Here is a 19,448-nt window from a genome sequence, read left to right as displayed (position 1 = left end):
ATTGTGTGCAGAGCACTGGACTGAGCACTTGGGAAGTACAAGTTGGCAACATATAGAGACGGTCCCTACCCAATAGTGGGCTCACGGTCTAAAACGGGGAGACAGAGAACAAAACCAAACATACTAACAAAATAAAATAAATAGAATAGATATGTTCTATCTAGGGACGCCACTGTCCCTCCACCTCGTCCGTCTGGCCGCCGACCTCCGCCACGTCCTGGCCTCTGGCCTGGCGTGGCCTCCCTCCTCACAGCCGACAGATATTGGCCTCTCCTCTCTTTCAAAGCCTCGTCGAAGGCCCGTCTCCTCCAGGAGGCCTTCCATGACCGAGCCCCCGACTTATCCTCTTCCGCGTCGCCCCGGCCCCGCACCCCTACGTCCCCCTCCCTCATTTCTTTCTTTCTCTTCCCGCCCGTCTCCCCCTCGAGACCGCCAGCTCCTTGGGGGCAGAGAATGGGTCTAGTTTATTACGGTACCCTCCTCTCCGCGGCACTTAGTTCATTCATTCAATCGTATTTAGTGAGCGCTTACTGTGTGCAGAGCACTAGGAAGTACAAGACGGCAACATCTAGAGACGGTCCCTACTCAACAGCGGGCTCACAGTCTAGAACGGAAAGACAGCAAAACAAAACACATTAACAAAATAAAATAGAATAAATAGGTACAAATAAAATAGAGTAATAAATACGTAAACATATATACATATATATGTCTCCCCCTTCTAGACTGTGATCCCACTGTTGGGTAGGGACCGTCTCTATATGTTGCCAACTTGTACTTCCCAAGCGTTTAGTCCAGTGCTCTGCACACAGTAAGCGCTCAGTAAATAGGACTGAATGACTGAGTCATTGCAGGCAGGGAAGGCGTCTGTTAAGTGTTCTACGAGAAGCAGCGTGGCTCAGTTAATCAATCCATCAATCGTATTTATTGAGCGCTTACTGTGTGCAGAGCACTGGACTAAGCGCTTGGGAAGTACAAGTCGGCAACATATAGAGACGGTCCCTACCCAACAGCGGGCTCACAGTCTAGAAGGGGGAGACAGAGAACAAAACCAAACACATTAACAAAATAAAATAAATAGAATAGATATGTACAAGTAAAATAAATAAATAAGTGGAAAAGAAAATCAGTGGAAAAGAGCCCGGGCTTTGGAGTCCGAGGTCATGGGTTCCAATCTCAGCTCCGCCAACTGTCAGCTGTGTGACTCTGGGGCAAGTCACTTCACCTCTCTGGGCCTCAGTGACCTCATCTGGAAAACGGGGGTGAAGACTGTGAGCCCCCCGTGGGACAACCTGATCACCCTGTAAGCTCCTCAGCGCTTAGAACAGTGCTTTGCACGTAGTAAGCGCTTAACAATTACCATTATTATTATTATTATTGGCCTCTCCTAAGCGCTTAGAACAGAGCTCTGCGCGCAGTAAGCGCTCAATAAATAGTTGACCCAACGTCACGACCCAAGGAAGGGGACCGGCGCGAGGCGGGGCGAGTCACTTCATCTCTGCGGGCCTCGGTCACCTCATCTGTAAAACGGGGATGAAGACCGTGAGCCCCACGTGGCGACCCGATTTGCTCGTCTCCCTCCCAGCGCTTAGTACGGTGCCCGGCGCATAGTAAACGCTTATCAGGTCCTCCAATTCTTAGTGTTAGTATTACGATCTGGGTCCAGGGCAGACCCTCGTTTTCCGGGCAGGAGAGGAGCACGTGTCCCGAAAGTAGGGCGCGTGAGTCGGACGGGAGCCAAGGCCCGACCGCCGTGGGCCTCTCTCTCGGAGAGGAGGCCGGAGGCGGCTGTTTGAGCCGCGCCTCGGTCTCCCCCTCTGCCTCCCCCAGGTTCTTTCCACCGGAAACCGTGACGACAAGGAAAGAAGGAAGTGGTCGTGGGGGGTGGCGGGGAGAGGGGCCCCAGCCCCAATCCCGGAAGACGCCTCGGACGCCATGGCCTCCCCATCGTGGGCATCCCTCCTGCCGCTGCTCCTCTTCCTCCTGGGAGGCCGGGCCTCCTCTCGGCCGCCCGCGCCCGCCGGTGGGGAGGCCGGTTGGGGGGCGGCCAGTGGGCACGGGGTTGGGGGGGAGGCTTCGCGGGGCGCTGGGGGCAGGAAGGGAGGCCAAACCGGAGTAGGCGGGCCTGGGTTGGTGGGGAGAGAGATGGAGGGGCGAGGGAAGGGAAGCCGAGGCCTCCCGGCTCCGTCCCGCTCTCGGTTTTCCCTTCCGGTCGCCCCCCTGACCGCCGTCCCCTTCCTCAGTCGTGTCCGGGGGCCTCCTCGCCCCCCGTCCCCTCCCGGTCCGCTGCGTGGTGTTCAACGTGGAGTACATGACGTGCACGTGGAACGGCAGCGACCGGTCCTGGCCGCGGGCCGCCAACCTGACCCTGCGCTACTGGTAACGTGGGGCGGGCGGAGGGGGACCCTCCCGTCCTCCCGATCCGCCCGGGATAACGGCGGTCACCGTGGCGTCGGTTGACGGCGGGACCCGTTCCGCGCTCCGGACTGGACGGGCGGGTCGAATTGGAGCCGGTCCCCGTCCCCATTTTCCCGATGAGGGAACTGAGGCCCGGAGCGGGGAGGCCACCCATTAGGCCGCCCTGCTTCTCGGAAGCGGGGTCCAAGCCAGCCCATCCCTCCACCCTGCTCTTCCCTCAGGTGTGGGAAAGGAGAGAACCGGTCCCGCGAGTGCGGACGCTACCTGGTCACCGAAGGGCTCCGCTCGGGCTGCTGGTTCAACAGGACGGAGATCTGCCTCTACGAGACTTTCGGGGTTCAGCTCTGGACGCCCTTCGGGGCGCTCCCTAAGCAAGAGGGCATGAGGCTGCAGGACCTGGGTGAGATCGGGGGCAGACTCGACGGGGGCCGGCCGGCCGGGAACCCGTCGCTCGGGCCTTCGGCCCGTCGTATTCGCCCGTTCGGTCACTCGGTCGTATTCACCGAGCGCTCACCGGGTGCGGGGCACTGGACTAAGCGCTCGGGCGGTACAGTTTGGGCAACAGGGGGGGACGATCCCTGCCCGCGAGGGGCTCGCGGGCTAGAAGCGGGGAGAGGGACATCAAAACAGGGCATCGATATAAACAAAATCAGAGATATAGCCAAACAAGTAAACAGCCATTCATTCATTCATTCATTCATTCAATCGTACTTATTGAGTGCTTACTGTGTGCAGAGCACTGTACTAAGTGCTCGGGAAGTCCAAGTTGGCAACATATAGAGACAGTCCCTACCCAACAGTGGGCTCACGGTCTAGAAGGGGGAGACATATAAGTAAATAATTATATATATATATATATATATATATACACATATCAAAACAAGTGTATACATATACTTATCAAAACAAGTATATACATTACATATCAAAACAAGTATATATATACATATCAAGACAAGTATATATATACATATCAAGACAAGTATATAAGTAAATAATTAGAGGTATATATACATATCAAAACAAGTATACACATACATATCAAAACAAGTATTTAGACTGTGAGCCCACTGTTGGGTAGGGACTGTCTCTATATGTTGCCAACTTGTACTTCCCAAGCGCTTAGTACAGTGCTCTGCACACAGTAAGCGCTCAATAAATATGATTGATTGATTGATATCAAAACAAGTATACATATATATATACATATCAAAACAAGCATATTTATATATATATATATATACACATCAAAACAAGTAAACAGGCACTACTAGAAACAGAATCATAGATTTGTATCTATATACCATTTGTACATATATACACATATAGAGAAGCAGTGTGGTTCAGGGGAAAGAGCCCGGGCTTTGGAGCCAGAGGTCACGGGTTCAAATCCCGGCTCCGCCAATTGTCAGCTGGGTGACTTTGGGCGAGTCACTTCACTTCTCTGAGCCTCAGTGACCTCATCTGAAAAATGGGGATTAAGATTGTGAGCCACTCTGCTTCTCGATAAATAATAATAATAATGGCATTTATTAAGCACTTACTACGTGCAAAGCACTGTTCTGAGCGCTGGAGAGGTTACAAGGTGATCAGGTTGTCCCACTGGGGGCTCACAGTCTTTATCCCCATTTTACAGATGAGGGAACTGAGGCCTGGAGAAGTGAAGCTGAGAGGTGGGAGAACAGGTGTCTCATCCCCATTGGATAGATGAGAAAACTGAGGCAGGGAGAATGGGAATCTCCTTCCCATTGGACAGATGAGGAAACCGAGGGGAGAAGGGGTATCTCATCCCCATTGGACAGAGGAGGAAACTGAGGCAGGGAGAACGGGCCTCTCCTCCCCATTGGAAAGAGGAGGAAGCTGGGAAGAGGGAGAACGGGTATCTCCTCCCCAGCGGACAGAGGAGGAGAGGGAGAATGGGTATCTCGTCCCCATTGGACAGATGAAGAAACTGAGGAGAGGGACAATGGATAGCTCATCCTCACTGGACAGATGACGAGGAGGAGAAGGGGCATCTCATCCCCACTGGTCAGATGAGGAAACTGAGGCGAGGGAGAACGGGTATCTTGTCCCTGTTGGACAGATGTGGAAACTGAGGCCCGGAGTGAAGCGGCTTGCCCCGGGTCAACCGGCAGGCAAGTGGCGGAGCCGGGATTAGAACCCAGGACTCCTGACTCCAGAGCCCGGGCTCCTTCCATTCCCCTGGGCCCCGCTGCAGTAGGAATAATAATAGTAGTCAGGGCTTACTGGTGTACTAAGCGCTGGGAGGAAGCTTGTTACGGGCAGGGAACGTGTCTGTTAGAATTCTGTCGTATTGGACGCCTCCAAACGCTTAGTCCAGTGCCCTGCACATGGTCAGCGCTCGATAAATATCGATTGATTCATCGAGGGACCGAAAAAGTAGGTCGGAGTCCCCCGATTCCCGAGGGTTGACAAGTAGTTTTCCGTTCCGCCGGGGAAACAGACACTTTTAGTCATTCCTTCGCTCGGTCGTGTCTATTTACTGGGCGCCAAGCACTAGACTGTGAGCCTGCTGTTGGGTAGGGACCGTCTCTCTATGTTGCCAGCTTGTACTTCCCAAAGCGCTTAGTACAGTGCCCTGCACACAGTAAGCGCTCAATAAATACGACTGACTGAATGACTGAATCCCGGCTCCCGACTGCAAGTGTCTGTCTACTGTTGTCCTCTCCCAAGCGTTTAGTCCAGTGGGCGCTCAATAAATAGGACCGAACGAAGGCCAGGGACCGCTCTAGGACTGGGGGAGGTGGGGGGCAAGCGGGGCAAGACCCCCACAATGGCAAGTCCAGCGACTTCCGTCCCCCCACGCCCTCTCTCCATCTCCTTCTCCACCTCCTTGTACTTCCCAAGCGCTTCATTCATTCATTCAATCGTATTTATTGAGCGCTTACTGTGTGCAGAGCACTGTGCTAAGCGCTTGGGAAGTCCAAGTTGGCAACATACAGAGATGGTCCCTACCCAACATTCATTCATTCATTCCTTCAGTCATATTTAATGAGCGCTTACTGTGCGCAGAGCACTGGACTAAGCGCTTGGGAAGGACAAGTCGGCAACATAGAGAGACGGTCCCTACCCAACAGTGGGCTCACGGTCTAAAAATACGATTGATGATGATGATGATATATGTCTGTACATATTTATTACTCTATTTAATTTATTTTACTTGTACCTATCTGTTTATTTTGTTTTGTTAGTATGTTTGGTTTTGTTCTCTGCCTCCCCCTTTTAGACTGTGAGCCCACTGTTGGGCAGGGACCGTCTTTAGATATTGCCAACTTGGACTTCCCAAGCGCTTAGTACACTGCTCTGCACACAGTAAGCGCTCAATAAATACGATTGATGATGATGATATATGTTTGTACATATTTATTACTCTATTTATTTTACTTGTACATATCTATTCTATTTATTTTATTTTGTTAATATGTTTGGTTTTGTTCTCTGTCTCCCCCTTTTTAGACTGTGAGCCCACTGCTGGGTAGGGACTGTCTCTATATGTTGCCCACTTGTACTTCCCAAGCGCTTAGTACAGTGCTCTGCACACAGTAAGCGCTCAATAAATACGACTGATGGATTGATTGATTGATCTCCTAGTGGTCCCCTGGCCTCCTTGGAATCTGACCCTCTGGAATGTGAGCGATTCCCAGCTGGAGCTGTCGTGGACGGACAGATATTCCTCCCAGTGTCTGGAGCATCAGGTGCAATATCAGACCGATCAGGACGCCGAGTGGACGGTGAGAAAGACCCCCCAACCCCGCCCCCCGGCCGCCCCCCACCTCCTCCGTCTGGGGGTCGGGGGGTGGGAATAACAATGATAATATAACAGTGACAATGATAATAATAATAATAATGATGGCATTTGTTAAGCGCTTACTATGTGCAGAGCAGTGTTCTAAGCCCTGGAGGGGGATACAATGTGATCAAGTTGTTCCACGTGGGGCTCACAGTCTTAATCCCCATTTTACAGATGAGGGAACTGAGGCTCAGAGAAGTGACTTGCCCAAGGTCACACAGCAGACATGTGGCAGAGCCGGGATTCGAACCCATGACCTCTGACTCCAGAGCCCGTGCTCTTTCCAATGAGCCACGCTGCTTCTCCTAATAATGATAATAATGATAATTATTATAATGATAATATAATAATGATAATATAACAGTATAACAATGAGAATAATAATAAAAGTAGCGGTATTTGTTAAGCGCTTAATCGGTGCCAGGCACTGTAATAATAATAATAACAATAATAATAATAATAATAATAATAATGACTAACGATGGCATTTGTTTGGGGGTCGGGGGGTAGGAATAACAATGATAATATAACAATGACAATGAATAAGCAGCATGATGACAGAGAAGCAGCGTGGCTCAGTGGAAAGGGCCCGGGCTTTGGAGTCAGAGGTTGTGGGTTCAAATTCCGGCTCCGCCACTTGTCAGCTGTGTGACTCTGGGCAAGTCACTTCACTTCTCTGGGCCTCAGTTACCTCATCTGTAAAATGGGGATGAAGACTGTGAGCCCCCCCCCGGGGGACAACCTGATCACCTTGTATCTACCCCAGCGCTTAGAACAGTGCTTTGCACGTAGTAAGCGCTTAACCAATACCAACATTATTATTATTATTATTATATAACAATGATAGTATAACAGTATAACAGTGAGAATAATAATAAAAGTAGTGGTATTTGTTAAGCGCTTAATAGGTGCCAGGCACTGTAATAATAATAATAATAATGACTAATGATGGTATTTGCTTGGGGGTCGGGGGGGTGGGAATAACAATGATAATATAACAATGACAATGATACTGTAACAATGATAATATAACAGTATAACAGTGAGAATAATAATACAAGTAGTGGTATTTGTTAAGCACTTAATAGGTGCCAGGCACTGTAATAATAATAATAATAATGACTAATGATGGTATTTGCTTGGGGGTCGGGGGGGTGGGAATAACAATGATAATATAACAATGACAATGATACTATAACACTGATAATATAACAATATAACAATGAGAATAATAATAAAAGTAGCGGCATTTGTTAAACACTTAATAGGTCCCAGGCACTGTAATAATAATAATAATAATAATAATGACTAACGATGGTATTTGTTTGGGGGTTGGGGGTGGGAATAACAATGATAATATAACAATGACAATGATACTATAACAATGATAATACAACAGTATAACAATGAGAATAGTAATAAAAGTAGCGGTATTTGTTAAGCGCTTAATAGGTGCCAGGCACTGTAATAATAATAATAATAATAATAATAATAACAATGACTAACGATGGTATTTGGTTGGGGGTTGGGGGTGGGTAGGAATAACAATGATAATATAACAATGACAATGACACTATAACAATAATAATATAACAGTATAACAATGAGAATAATAATAAAAGTAGCGGTATTGTTTAAGCGCTTAATAGGTGCCAGGCACTGTAACAGTAATAATAATAATAATAATAATGACTAACGATGGTATTTGTTTGGGGGTCGGGGGTGGGTGGGAATAACAATGATAATATAACAATGACAATGATACTATAACAATGATAATATAACAGTATAACAATGAGAATAATAATAAAAGTAGCGGTATTTGTTAAGCGCTTAACAGGTGCCAGGCACTGTAATAATAATAATAATAATAATAATAATAATAATAATAACAATAATGACAAACGATGGTATTTGTTTGGGGGTTGGGGGCGGGTGGAAATAACAATGATAATATAACAATGACAATGATACTATAACAATGATAATATAACAGTATAACTGTGAGAATAATAATAAAAGCAGCGGTATTTGTTAAGCGCTTAATAGGTGCCAGGCACTGTAATAATAATAATAATAATGAGTAACGATGGTATTTGTTTGGGGGTCAGGGGGTGGGAATAGCAATGATAATAATAATAAAAATAGCGGTATTTGCTAAGCGCTTAATAGGTGCCAGGCACTGTAATAATAATGATGCTATTTGTTAAGCGCTTACTATGTGCAAAGCACCATTGTAAGCGCTGGGGAGGTGACATGGTGATCAGGTTGTCCCACGGGGGGCTCCCAGTCTTCATCCCCATTTTCCAGATGAGGTCACTGAGGCCCAGAGAAGTTGCGTGACTCGCCCAAGGTCACACAGCTGACAGTCTTCTAGGCTGTGAGCCCACTGTCGGGTAGGGACCGTCTCTATATGTTGCCAACTTGGACTTCCCAGGCGCTTAGTACAGTGCTCTGCACAAAGTAAGTGCTCGATAAATACGATTGAGTTGGCGGAGCCGGGATTTGAACCCATGACCTCTGACTCCAAAGCCCGGGCTCTTTCCACTGAGCCACACTGCTTCTTAATAATGATGGTATTTGTTAAGCGCTTACTATGTGCCAAGCACTGTTCTAAGCGCTGGGGGGGATACAAGGTGATCAGATTGTCCCACGGGGGGCTCACAGTCTCCATCCCCATTTTCCAGATGAGGGAACTGAGGCATGTAATAATAATAATAATAATAATAATAATAATAATAATAATAATAATAATACCAGGCCCGGGCTCTACCCACCTCACCACGGTGCTGCTCCTTAAGCATGTAATAATAATAATAATAATAATAATAATAATAATAATAATAATAATAATAATAATAATAATAATAATACCAGGCCCGGGCTCTACCCGCCTCACCATGGTGCTGCTCCTTAAGCATGTAATAATAATAATAGCAATAATAATAATAATAATAGCATTTATTAAGCACTTACTATGTGCCAAGCACTGTTCTACAATATGCTAAGCACATGGGATAAACACCAAATATTTATCAGCGCTTAGAACAGTGCTTGGCACATAGTAAGCACTTAACAAATACCATCATTATTATTATTATTATTATTATTATAGTAAGTGCCGCCTCACCACGGTGCTGCTCAAGCATGTAATAATAACAATAATAATAATAATAATAATGGCATTGATTAAGCACTTACTATGTGCCAAGCATTATTCTACAATATGCTAAGCACATGGGATAAATACCAAATATTTATCAGCACTTAGAACAGTGCTTGGCACATAGTAAGCGCTTAACAAATACCATTATTATTATTATAGTAAGCACCGCCTCACCATGGTGCTGCTCCTTAAGCATGTAATAATAATAACAATAATAATAATAATGGCATTTATTAAGCACTTACTATGTGCCAAGCACTGTTCTACAATATGCTAAGCACATGGGATAAAAACCAAATTATTATTATTATTATAGTAAGTGCCACCTCACCATGGTGCTGCTCCTTAAGCATGTAATAATAATAATAATAATAATAATAATAATGATAATGGCATTTATTAAGCACTTACTATGTGCCAAGCACTGTTCTACAATATGCTAAGCAGGTGGAATAAATATCAAATATTTATCAGCGCTTAGAACAGTGCTTGGCACATAGTAAGCGCTTAACAAATACCATCATTATTATTATTATTATTATAGTAAGCACCACCTCACCATGGTGCTGCTCCTTAAGCATGTAATAATAATAACAATAATAATAATAATAATGACATTTATTAAGCACTTACTATGTGCCAAGCACTGTTCTACAATATGCTAAGCACATGGGATAAATACCAAATATTTATCAGCGCTTAGAACAGTGCCTGGCACATGTAAGAGCTTACCAAATACCATCATTATTATTATAGTAAGCGCCGCCTCACCACAGTGCTGCTCCCTAAGCATGTAATAATAATAATAATAATAATAATAATAATAATAATAATAATAATAATGGCATTTATTAAGCACTATGTGCCAAGCACTGTTCTACAATATGTCAAGCACTTTTCTACAATATGCCAAGCACTGTTCTACAATATGCTAAGCACGTGGGCTAAATACCAAATATTTATCAGTGCTTAAAACAGTGCCTGGCACATAGTAAGCGCTTAACAAATATCATCATCATCATCATTATTATTATTATAGTAAGTGCCGCCTCACCACGGTGCTGCTCCTTAAGCATGTAATAATAATAACAACAATAATAATAATGGCATTTATTAAGCGCTATGTGCCAAACACTGTTCTACAATATGCTAAGCACATGGGACAAATACCAAATATTTATCAGCGCTTAGAACAGTGCCTGGCACATAGTAAGCACTTAACAAATACCATCATTATTATTATTATTATCATAGTAAGCACCGCCTCACCACGGTGCTGCTCCTTAAGCATGTAATAATAATAATAATGACATTTATTAACCACTATGTGCCAAGCACTGTTCTACAATATGCTAAGCACATGGGCTAAATACCAAATATTTATCAGTGCTTAGAACAGTGCCCGGCACATAGTAAGCACTTACCAAATACCATCATTATTATTATTATTATTATAGTAAGCGCCGCCTCACCACGGTGCTGCTCCTTAAGCATGTAACAATAATAACAACAATAATAATAATAATGGCATTTATTAAGCGCTATGTGCCAAGCACTGTTCTACAATATGCTAAGCACATGGGCTAAATACCAAATATTTATCAGCGCTTAGAACAGTGCCTGGCACATAGTAAGGGCTTAACAAATACCATCATTATTATTAATATTATTATAGTAAGCGCCACCTCACCACAGTGCTGCTCTTTAAGCATGTAATAACAATAACTAGAATAATAATAATGGCATTTATTAAGCGCTATGTGCCAAGCACTGTTCTACGATATGCTAAGCACATGGGCTAAATACCAAATATTTATCAGCGCTTAGAACAGTGCCTGGCACACAGTAAGGGCTTAACAAATACCATCATTATTATTATTGTTATTATTATTATTACTATTATGGTAAGTGCCGCATCACCACGGTGCTGCTCCTTAAGCATGTAATAATAATAACGACAATAATAATAATAATGGCATTTATTAAGCGCTATGTGCCAAGCACTGTTCTACAATATGCTAAGCATGTGGGATAAATACCAAATATTTATCAGCACTTTGAACAGTGCTTGGCACATAGTAAGCGCTTACCAAATACCATCACTATTATTATTATTATAGTAAGCACTTAACATTCATTCATTCATTCAATCGTATAATAATGGCATTTATTAAGCGCTATGTGCCAAGCACTGTTCTACAATATGCTAAGCATGTGGGATAAATACCAAATATTTATCAGCACTTAGAACAGTTCCTGGCACATAGTAAGCGCTTAATAAATACCATCATTATTATTATTATCATAGTAAGCGCTTAACATTCATTCATTCATTCAATCGTATAATAATGGCATTTATTAAGTGCTATGTGCCAAGCACTGTTCTACAATACGCTAAGCACGTGGGATAAATACCAAACATTTATCAGCGCTTACAACAGTGCCTGGCACATAGTAAGCGCTTACCAAATACCATCATTATTATTATTATCATAGTAAGCGCTTAACATTCATTCATTCATTCAATCGTGTTTAATGAGCGCTTACTGTGTGCTGAGCACTGTTCTAAGCGCTTAACAAATACCCACATTATTAGTAGGGGACTCAGTGGTCTAAGAGAGGGATAAGACGGGCACTGATTCACCATGGGGCAGATGGAGAGGCTCGAGGGTCACTTTGGACCCCGCTATTCCCCTCTGACCCCACCGTGACCCCACCGTGACCCCCCACCCTTAGGTCCAGTGGGTCAGCCAGCAGCAGCGGTTCTCCCTGGCCAGCGCGGACGGACACAAGCGCTACACGTTCCGCGTGCGGAGCCGGTTCAGCCCCTACTGTGGCAGCGCCCAGGCCTGGAGCTCCTGGAGTGACCCCGTCCACTGGGGGGGTCAACAGCTCCCGGGGTGAGCCCCCCCCCTCGCCCAGTCAACCCTACTGACTGGGCGCTGACTGGGCGCAGGGCACTGGACTGAGCGCCTCTAAAGTACGGCTCGGCCCGGCCTGCGGGCCACTGCGTGGTCTCGTTTGGGGCCTCCAGAGCGGGGTCTGAGAGCGAATCCCGCTCTCCCAGGGGCTTCTGGGGGGAGGGGGATGTTGGCCTGAGGAACCCAGGGGGTCTGAGGGACTGGGGAGGGGCATTCTGGGAGGACTGGGGGGGAAACTGAGGCCAGGGGGAGACTGAGGGCTTGGAGAGGGGCAGGATTGGCTATGGGAGGATTTGAGGGGGAGGCCTGGGGTGCCCAGAGGGCATAAGGGATAAGGGAGGCTTAGGGGGTCAGGGGCACCCAGGGGGGCACCCAGGGGGGCACCCAGGGCTTGGAGAGGGGCATTCTGGGATAGGGGAGGACTGGGGGGGCTGAGGCCTGGGCCACCCAGGGGGGTCTGAGGGCTTGGACAGAGGAATGATGGGATAGGGGGGCTGAGGCCTGGGGCACCTAAGGGGGGTCTGAGGGCTTGGAGAGGGGCACTCTGGGATGGGGGGACTGAGGCCTGGGGCACCCAGGGGGGCCTGAGGGCTTGGAGAGGGGTATTCTAGGTTAGGGGAGGACTGGGGGGCTGAGGAATGGGGCACCTGGGGGGGGGGGTGAGGACTTATAGAGGGGCATTCTGGGATGGGGGAGGACTGGGGGGCTGAGGCCTGGGCCACCCATGGGGGTTTGAGGGCTTGGAAAGAGGCATGATGGGATAGGGGGGCTGAGGCCTGGGGCAACTAGGGGGGTCTGAGGGCTTGGAGAGGGGCGCTCTGGGATATGGGGGACCTCGTGGGGGGGGCTGAGGCCTGGGGCACCTGGGGGGGGTCTGAGGGCTTGGAGAAGGGCATTCTGGGATAGGGGAGGACTGGGGGGCTGAGGCCTGGGCCACCCAGGGGGGTTTGAGGGCTTGGAAAGAGGCATGATGGGATAGGGGGGCTGAGGCCTGGGGCACCTAGGGGGGGTCTGAGGGCTTGGAGAGGGGCGCTCTGGGATATGGGGGACCTCGTGGGGGGGGGCTGAGGCCTGGGGCACCGGGGGGGGGGGGGGTGTCTGAGGGCTTGGAGAGGGGCATTCTGGGATAGGGGAGGACTTGGGGGGCTGAGGCCTGGGGAACCCAGGGGGGTCTGAGGGCTTGGAGAGGGGCATTCTCGGATAGGAGAGGACTGGGGGGCTGAGGCCTGGGCCACCCGGGGGAGGGTCTGAGGACTTGGAGAGGGGCATTCTGGAATGGGGGGGCTGAGGCCTGGGGCACCCAGGGGGGTCTGAGGGTTTGGAGAGGGGCATTCCAGGATAGGGGAGGACTGGGGGGCTGAGGCCTGGGGCTCCTAGTGGGGTCTGAGGGCTTGCAGAGGGGCATTCTGGGATGGGGAGGACTTGGGGGGGCTGAGGCCTGGGGCACCTAGGGGGGTCTGAGGGCTTGGAAAGGGGCATTCTGGGATAAGGGGGCCCTCGGGGGCTGAGGCCTGGGGCACCCAGGGGGGTCTGAGGGCTTGGAGAGGGGCATTCTGGGATAGGGGAGGACTGGGGTGGGGGGCTGAGGCCTGGGTGGGGGGGGTCAAGGATTTGGAGTGGGGCATTCTGGGATAGGGCACTTGGGGTGGGGGGCTGAGGCCTGGGGCACCCAGAGGGCTTGGAGAGGGGCATTTTGGGATGGACGGGGGGAGGCCTGGGGCACCCAGGGGGGTCTGAGGGCTTGGACAGGGGCATTATTTTGGGGGGCTCGGATGGGGGGCCCCTGAGGGCGGGGGCTTGCGAGGCCCCTCCCTCAGAGATGGCCCCCCACCCCGCCCCCCGTGGCAGAAGCCCCTCCGACAGGCACCGGCGGCCTGGCGGGGGTCGGGGCCGTCCTCATCCCCCTGGCCTTCCTCACCGTCCTCCTCGTGCTGGTCACCGCCCTGGTCCGCCTGGAGCGGTGAGAGACGCCCCCGGGGGGGTCGGAGGGCGGGAGGGGGGGACACGGCGACCTCAGGGCCTGACTCAGTTTCCCCCCCTCAGGGTGTGGATTATCCTGATGCCCCAAATCCCCAACCTCAAACACTTGGACGAGCTGGTCAGCGCCCACAGGGGGAACTTCTCGGTAAGGACGGGGTTGGGGGGCAGAGGGGTCAAGGGTCACAGGCTTATTACGTGCAGAGCACTGTACTGAGCGCTCGGGAGAGGCAACAGAGAGACCCCGGGGGGTCAGAGGTCAAGGGTCACGGGCCCCAGAGGTCACTCTCTGCAATTTACGGAGTCAGTCGTATTTCTCGACCGCAGGGGACTGGACTGAGCGCTTGGGCGAGTCCGATATAACATTCAATCAGTGGTATTTATGGAGCACTGATCGGGTGCGGAGCATTCACTCAATCGTATTTATTGAGCGCTTACTGTGCGCAGAGACACTGTACTAAGCGCTTGGGAGGAGACAACAGAGCAGACACATTCCCTGCCCACAACGACCTTACGGTCTAAAGGGGGAGGCAGATGAGACCATTCATTCAGTCACACACTTCCTGTGTGCAGAGCACTGTACTAAGCGCTTGGGAGAGGACAATGGCGGTGACATACTCTGCCCACAATGCCCTTACGGTCTAAAGGGGGAGGCAGACAAGAATATGCATTCATTCAGTCACGCCAACATATCTATTAAGCGCTTCCTGTGTGCACAGCACTGTACTAAGCGCTTGGGAGAGGACAATGGCGGCGACATACTCTGCCCACAACGACCTTACAGTCTAAAGGGGGAGGCAGACAAGAATATTCATTCATTCAGTCAAGCCAATGTATCTATTAAGCGCTTCCGGTGTGCAGAGCACTGTACTAAGCGCTTGGAAGGAGACAGAGCAGACACATTCCCTGCCCACAACGACCTTACGGTCTAAAGGGGGAGGCAGACAAGAATATTCATTCATTCAGTCACGCCAATGTATCTATTAAGCGCTTCCTGTGTGCACAGCACTGTACTAAGCACTTGGGAGAGGACAATGGCGGTGACATACTCTGCCCACAACGAACTTACAGTCTAAAGGGGGAGGCAGACAAGAATATTCATTCATTCAGTCACGCCAATGTATCTATTAAGCGCTTCCGGTGTGCAGAGCACTGTACTAAGCGCTTGGGTAGAGGACAATGGCGGTGACATACTCTGCCCATAACGACCTTACGGTCTAAAGGGGGAGGCAGACGAGAATATTCATTCATTCAGTCACGCGAACGTATCTATTAAGCGCTTCCTGTGTGCAGAGTACTGTACTAAGCGCTTGGAAGGAGACAGAGCAGACACATACTCTGCCCACAACGACCTTACGGTCTAAAGGGGGAGGCAGACAAGACTATTCATTCATTCAGTCACGCCAACGTATCTATTAAGCGCTTCCTGTGTGCACAGCACTGTACTAAGCACTTGGGAGAGGACAATGGCGGTGACATACTCTGCCCACAACGACCTTACAGTCTAAAGGGGGAGGCAGACAAGAATATTCATTCATTCAGTCACGCCAATGTATCTATTAAGCGCTTCCGGTGTGCAGAGCACTGTACTAAGCGCTTGGGAGAGGACAGTGGCGGTGACATACTCTGCCCACAACGACCTTACAGTCTAAATCATTCATTCAGTCATGCCAACGTATCTATTAAGCGCTTCTGGTGTGCACAGCACTGTACTAAGCGCTTGGGTAGAGGACAATGGCGGTGACATACTCTGCCCATAACGACCTTACGGTCTAAAGGGGGAGGCAGACGAGAATATTCATTCATTCAGTCACGCCAACGTATCTATTAAGCGCTTCTGGTGTGCACAGCACTGTACTAAGCGCTTGGGTAGAGGACAATGGCGGTGACATACTCTGCCCATAACGACCTTACGGTCTAAAGGGGGAGGCAGACGAGAATATTCATTCATTCAGTCACGCGAACGTATCTATTAAGCGCTTCCTGTGTGCAGAGTACTGTACTAAGCGCTTGGAAGGAGACAGAGCAGACACATACTCTGCCCACAACGACCTTACGGTCTAAAGGGGGAGGCAGACAAGACTATTCATTCATTCAGTCACGCCAACGTATCTATTAAGCGCTTCCTGTGTGCACAGCACTGTACTAAGCACTTGGGAGAGGACAATGGCGGTGACATACTCTGCCCACAACGACCTTACAGTCTAAAGGGGGAGGCAGACAAGAATATTCATTCATTCAGTCACGCCAATGTATCTATTAAGCGCTTCCGGTGTGCAGAGCACTGTACTAAGCGCTTGGGACAGGACAGTGGCGGTGACATACTCTGCCCACAACGACCTTACAGTCTAAATCATTCATTCAGTCATGCCAACGTATCTATTAAGCGCTTCTGGTGTGCACAGCACTGTACTAAGCGCTTGGGTAGAGGACAATGGCGGTGACATACTCTGCCCATAACGACCTTACGGTCTAAAGGGGGAGGCAGACAAGACTATTCATTCATTCAGTCACGCCAACGTATCTATTAAGCGCTTCCTGTGTGCAGAGCACTGTACTAAGCGCTTGGAAGGAGACAGAGCAGACACATTCCCTGCCCACAACAACCTTACGGTCTAAAGGGGGAGGCAGACAAGACTATTCATTCATTCAGTCACGCCAACGTATCTATTAAGCGCTTCCTGTGTGCACAGCACTGTACTAAGCGCTTGGGAGAGGACAATGGCGGCGACATACTCTGCCCACAACGACCTTACGGTCTAAAGGGGGAGGCAGACAAGAATATTCATTCATTCAGTCACACAAACGTATCTATTAAGCGCTTCCTGTGTGCACAGCACTGTACTAAGCGCTTGGGAGAGGACCTCGTCTCCCCCTTTTAGACTGTGAGCCCACTGTTGAGTAGGGACTGTCTCTATATGTTGCCAATTTGTACTTCCCAAGCGCTTAGTACAGTGCTCTGCACATAGTAAGCGCTCAATAAATACGACTGATGATGACAATGGCAGTGACACACTCTGCCCACAATGAGCTCACACTCGAGAGAAGTGTGAAGAGAAGAGCCGGGGCTTGGGAGTCGGAGGTCGTGGGTTCTAATCCTGACACCGCCACTCGTCAGCTGCGTGACTTTGGGCCAGTCGCTTCACTTCTCTGGGCCTCAGTTCCCTCATCTGGAAAATGGGGATGAAGCCTGGGAGCCCCACGGGGGACAGCCTGACGGCCTTGTATCCCCCTCCCCCCCAGCGCTTAGAACAGTGCTTGGCACCTAGTGAGCGCTTAACGCTCAGAGAAGCAGCATGGCGCAGCGGAAAGAGCCCGGGCTTTGGAGTCAGAGGTCATGGGTTCAAATCCCAGCTCTGCCAACTGTCAGCTGGGTGACTCTGGGCAAGTCACTTCACTTCTCTGAGCCTCAGTTCCCTCATCTGGAAAATGGGGATGGAGATGGTGAGCCCCCCATGGGACAACCTGATCACCTTGTAACCTCCCTAGCGCCTAGAACAGTGCTTTGCAGGTAGTAAGTGTTTAATAAATGCCATTACTATTATTATTAATAACAAATACCATCATCATCATGGGCAGGGATTGTCACCCCAGTGCTCAGAACAGTGCTTTGCACATAGTAAGCGCTTAACAAATACCATTATTATTATTATTATTATTATTAATACCATTGTCGTCATGGGCGGGGATTGTCACCCCAGCGCTCAGAACAGTGATTTGCACATAGCAAGCGCTTAACAAATACCATTATCATTATTATTATTATTAACAACAAATACCATCGTCGTCATGGGCGGGGATTGTCACCCCAGCACTCAGAACAGTGCTTTGCACATAGTAGGCGCTTAACAAATACCATTATTATTATTATTAACAAATACCATCATCGTCATGGGCGGGGATTGTCACCCCAGCGCTCAGAACAGTGGTCTGCACATAGTAGGCGCTTAACAAATACCACTATTATTATTATTAAAAAATACCATCGTCGTCATGGGCGGGGATTGTCACCCCAGTGCTCAGAACAGTGCTTTGCACATAGCAAGCCCTTAACAAATACTATTATTATTATTATTATTATTATTAACAAATACCATCGTCGTCATGGACGGGGACTGTCACCCCAGCGCTCAGAACAGTGCTTTGCACATAGTAAGTGCTTAACAAATACCATTATTATTATTATTATTATTTTTATTGTTAACAAATACCATCATTGTCATGGGCGGGGACTGTCACCCCAGCGCTCAGAACAGTGCTTTGCACATAGCAAGCTCTTAATACTATTATTATTATTATTATTATTATTATTATTAACAAATACCATCGTCGTCATGGGCGGGGACTGTCACCCCAGCACTCAGAACAGTGCTTGGCACATAGTAAGCGCTTAACAAATACCATTATTATTATTACTATTATTAACAAATACCAGAACAGTGCTTTGCACATAGTAAGCGCTTAACAAATACCATTATTATTATTATTATTAACAAATACCATCGTCGTCATGGGCGGGGACTGTCACCCCAGCGCTCAGAACAGTGCTTTGCACATAATAAGCGCTTAACAAATAACATTATTATTATTATTATCATTATTATTATTATTATAATAACAAATACCATTGTCGTCATGGGCGGGGATTGTCACCCCAGCGCTCAGAACAGTGCTTTGCACATAGTAAGCGCTTAACAAATACCATTATTATTATTATTATTATTAACAAATACCATCGTCGTCATGGGCGGGGATGTCACCCCAGCGCTCAGAACAGTGCTTTGCACATAGCAGGCGCTTAACAAATACCATCATTATTATTACTGTCCTATCGTCCTCTCCCAAGCGCTTAGCCCAGTGCTCTGCGCGCAGTCGGTGCTCCATCAATGCGAATGAACGCTCAGCACATTCTAGGCGCTCAGTAAGTGCGGCCGGATGAAGAGAAATGAATCGGAGGGTGGGGGGGGGACCCTCCTGACCCCCCAACTTCTGTCCACCTCTGCCCCCCAGGACTGGAGCGGGGTGTCCAAGGGCCTGGAGGAGAGCCTACAGCCGGACTATAGTGAGCACCTCTGTCACATCAGCGAGCCCCCGCCCCCTGACCTCTGACCCCCCGCCCTCCCACCTTCTCCCTCACCCCCCTCTCGGTCACCTT

The 19,448-nt window shown here is 48.6% G+C and overlaps 1 protein-coding gene across 1 annotated transcript; it reads left to right on the top strand.

Annotated features, from left to right (window-relative positions):
* The first annotated feature begins 1,785 nt into the window (after nucleotides 1-1,785).
* Nucleotides 1,786-19,402, top strand: IL2RG (interleukin 2 receptor subunit gamma). Its single transcript, XM_038748173.1, is given in 9 exon segments — nucleotides 1,786-2,023; nucleotides 2,244-2,379; nucleotides 2,640-2,818; nucleotides 6,031-6,170; nucleotides 12,132-12,275; nucleotides 12,277-12,295; nucleotides 14,165-14,276; nucleotides 14,360-14,441; nucleotides 19,304-19,402. Coding segments are annotated over 9 exon segments (999 nt in total). The 5' UTR covers nucleotides 1,786-1,935.
* Nucleotides 19,403-19,448: the final 46 nt, after the last annotated feature.

Source organism: Tachyglossus aculeatus, chromosome 6, assembly GCF_015852505.1.
Source record: "Tachyglossus aculeatus isolate mTacAcu1 chromosome 6, mTacAcu1.pri, whole genome shotgun sequence".
In the NCBI taxonomy this organism is placed as follows: Eukaryota; Metazoa; Chordata; class Mammalia; order Monotremata; family Tachyglossidae; genus Tachyglossus; species Tachyglossus aculeatus.
The sequence above is the reverse complement of the archived record's forward strand: the minus strand, read 5'-3'. Positions and strand labels throughout refer to the sequence as shown.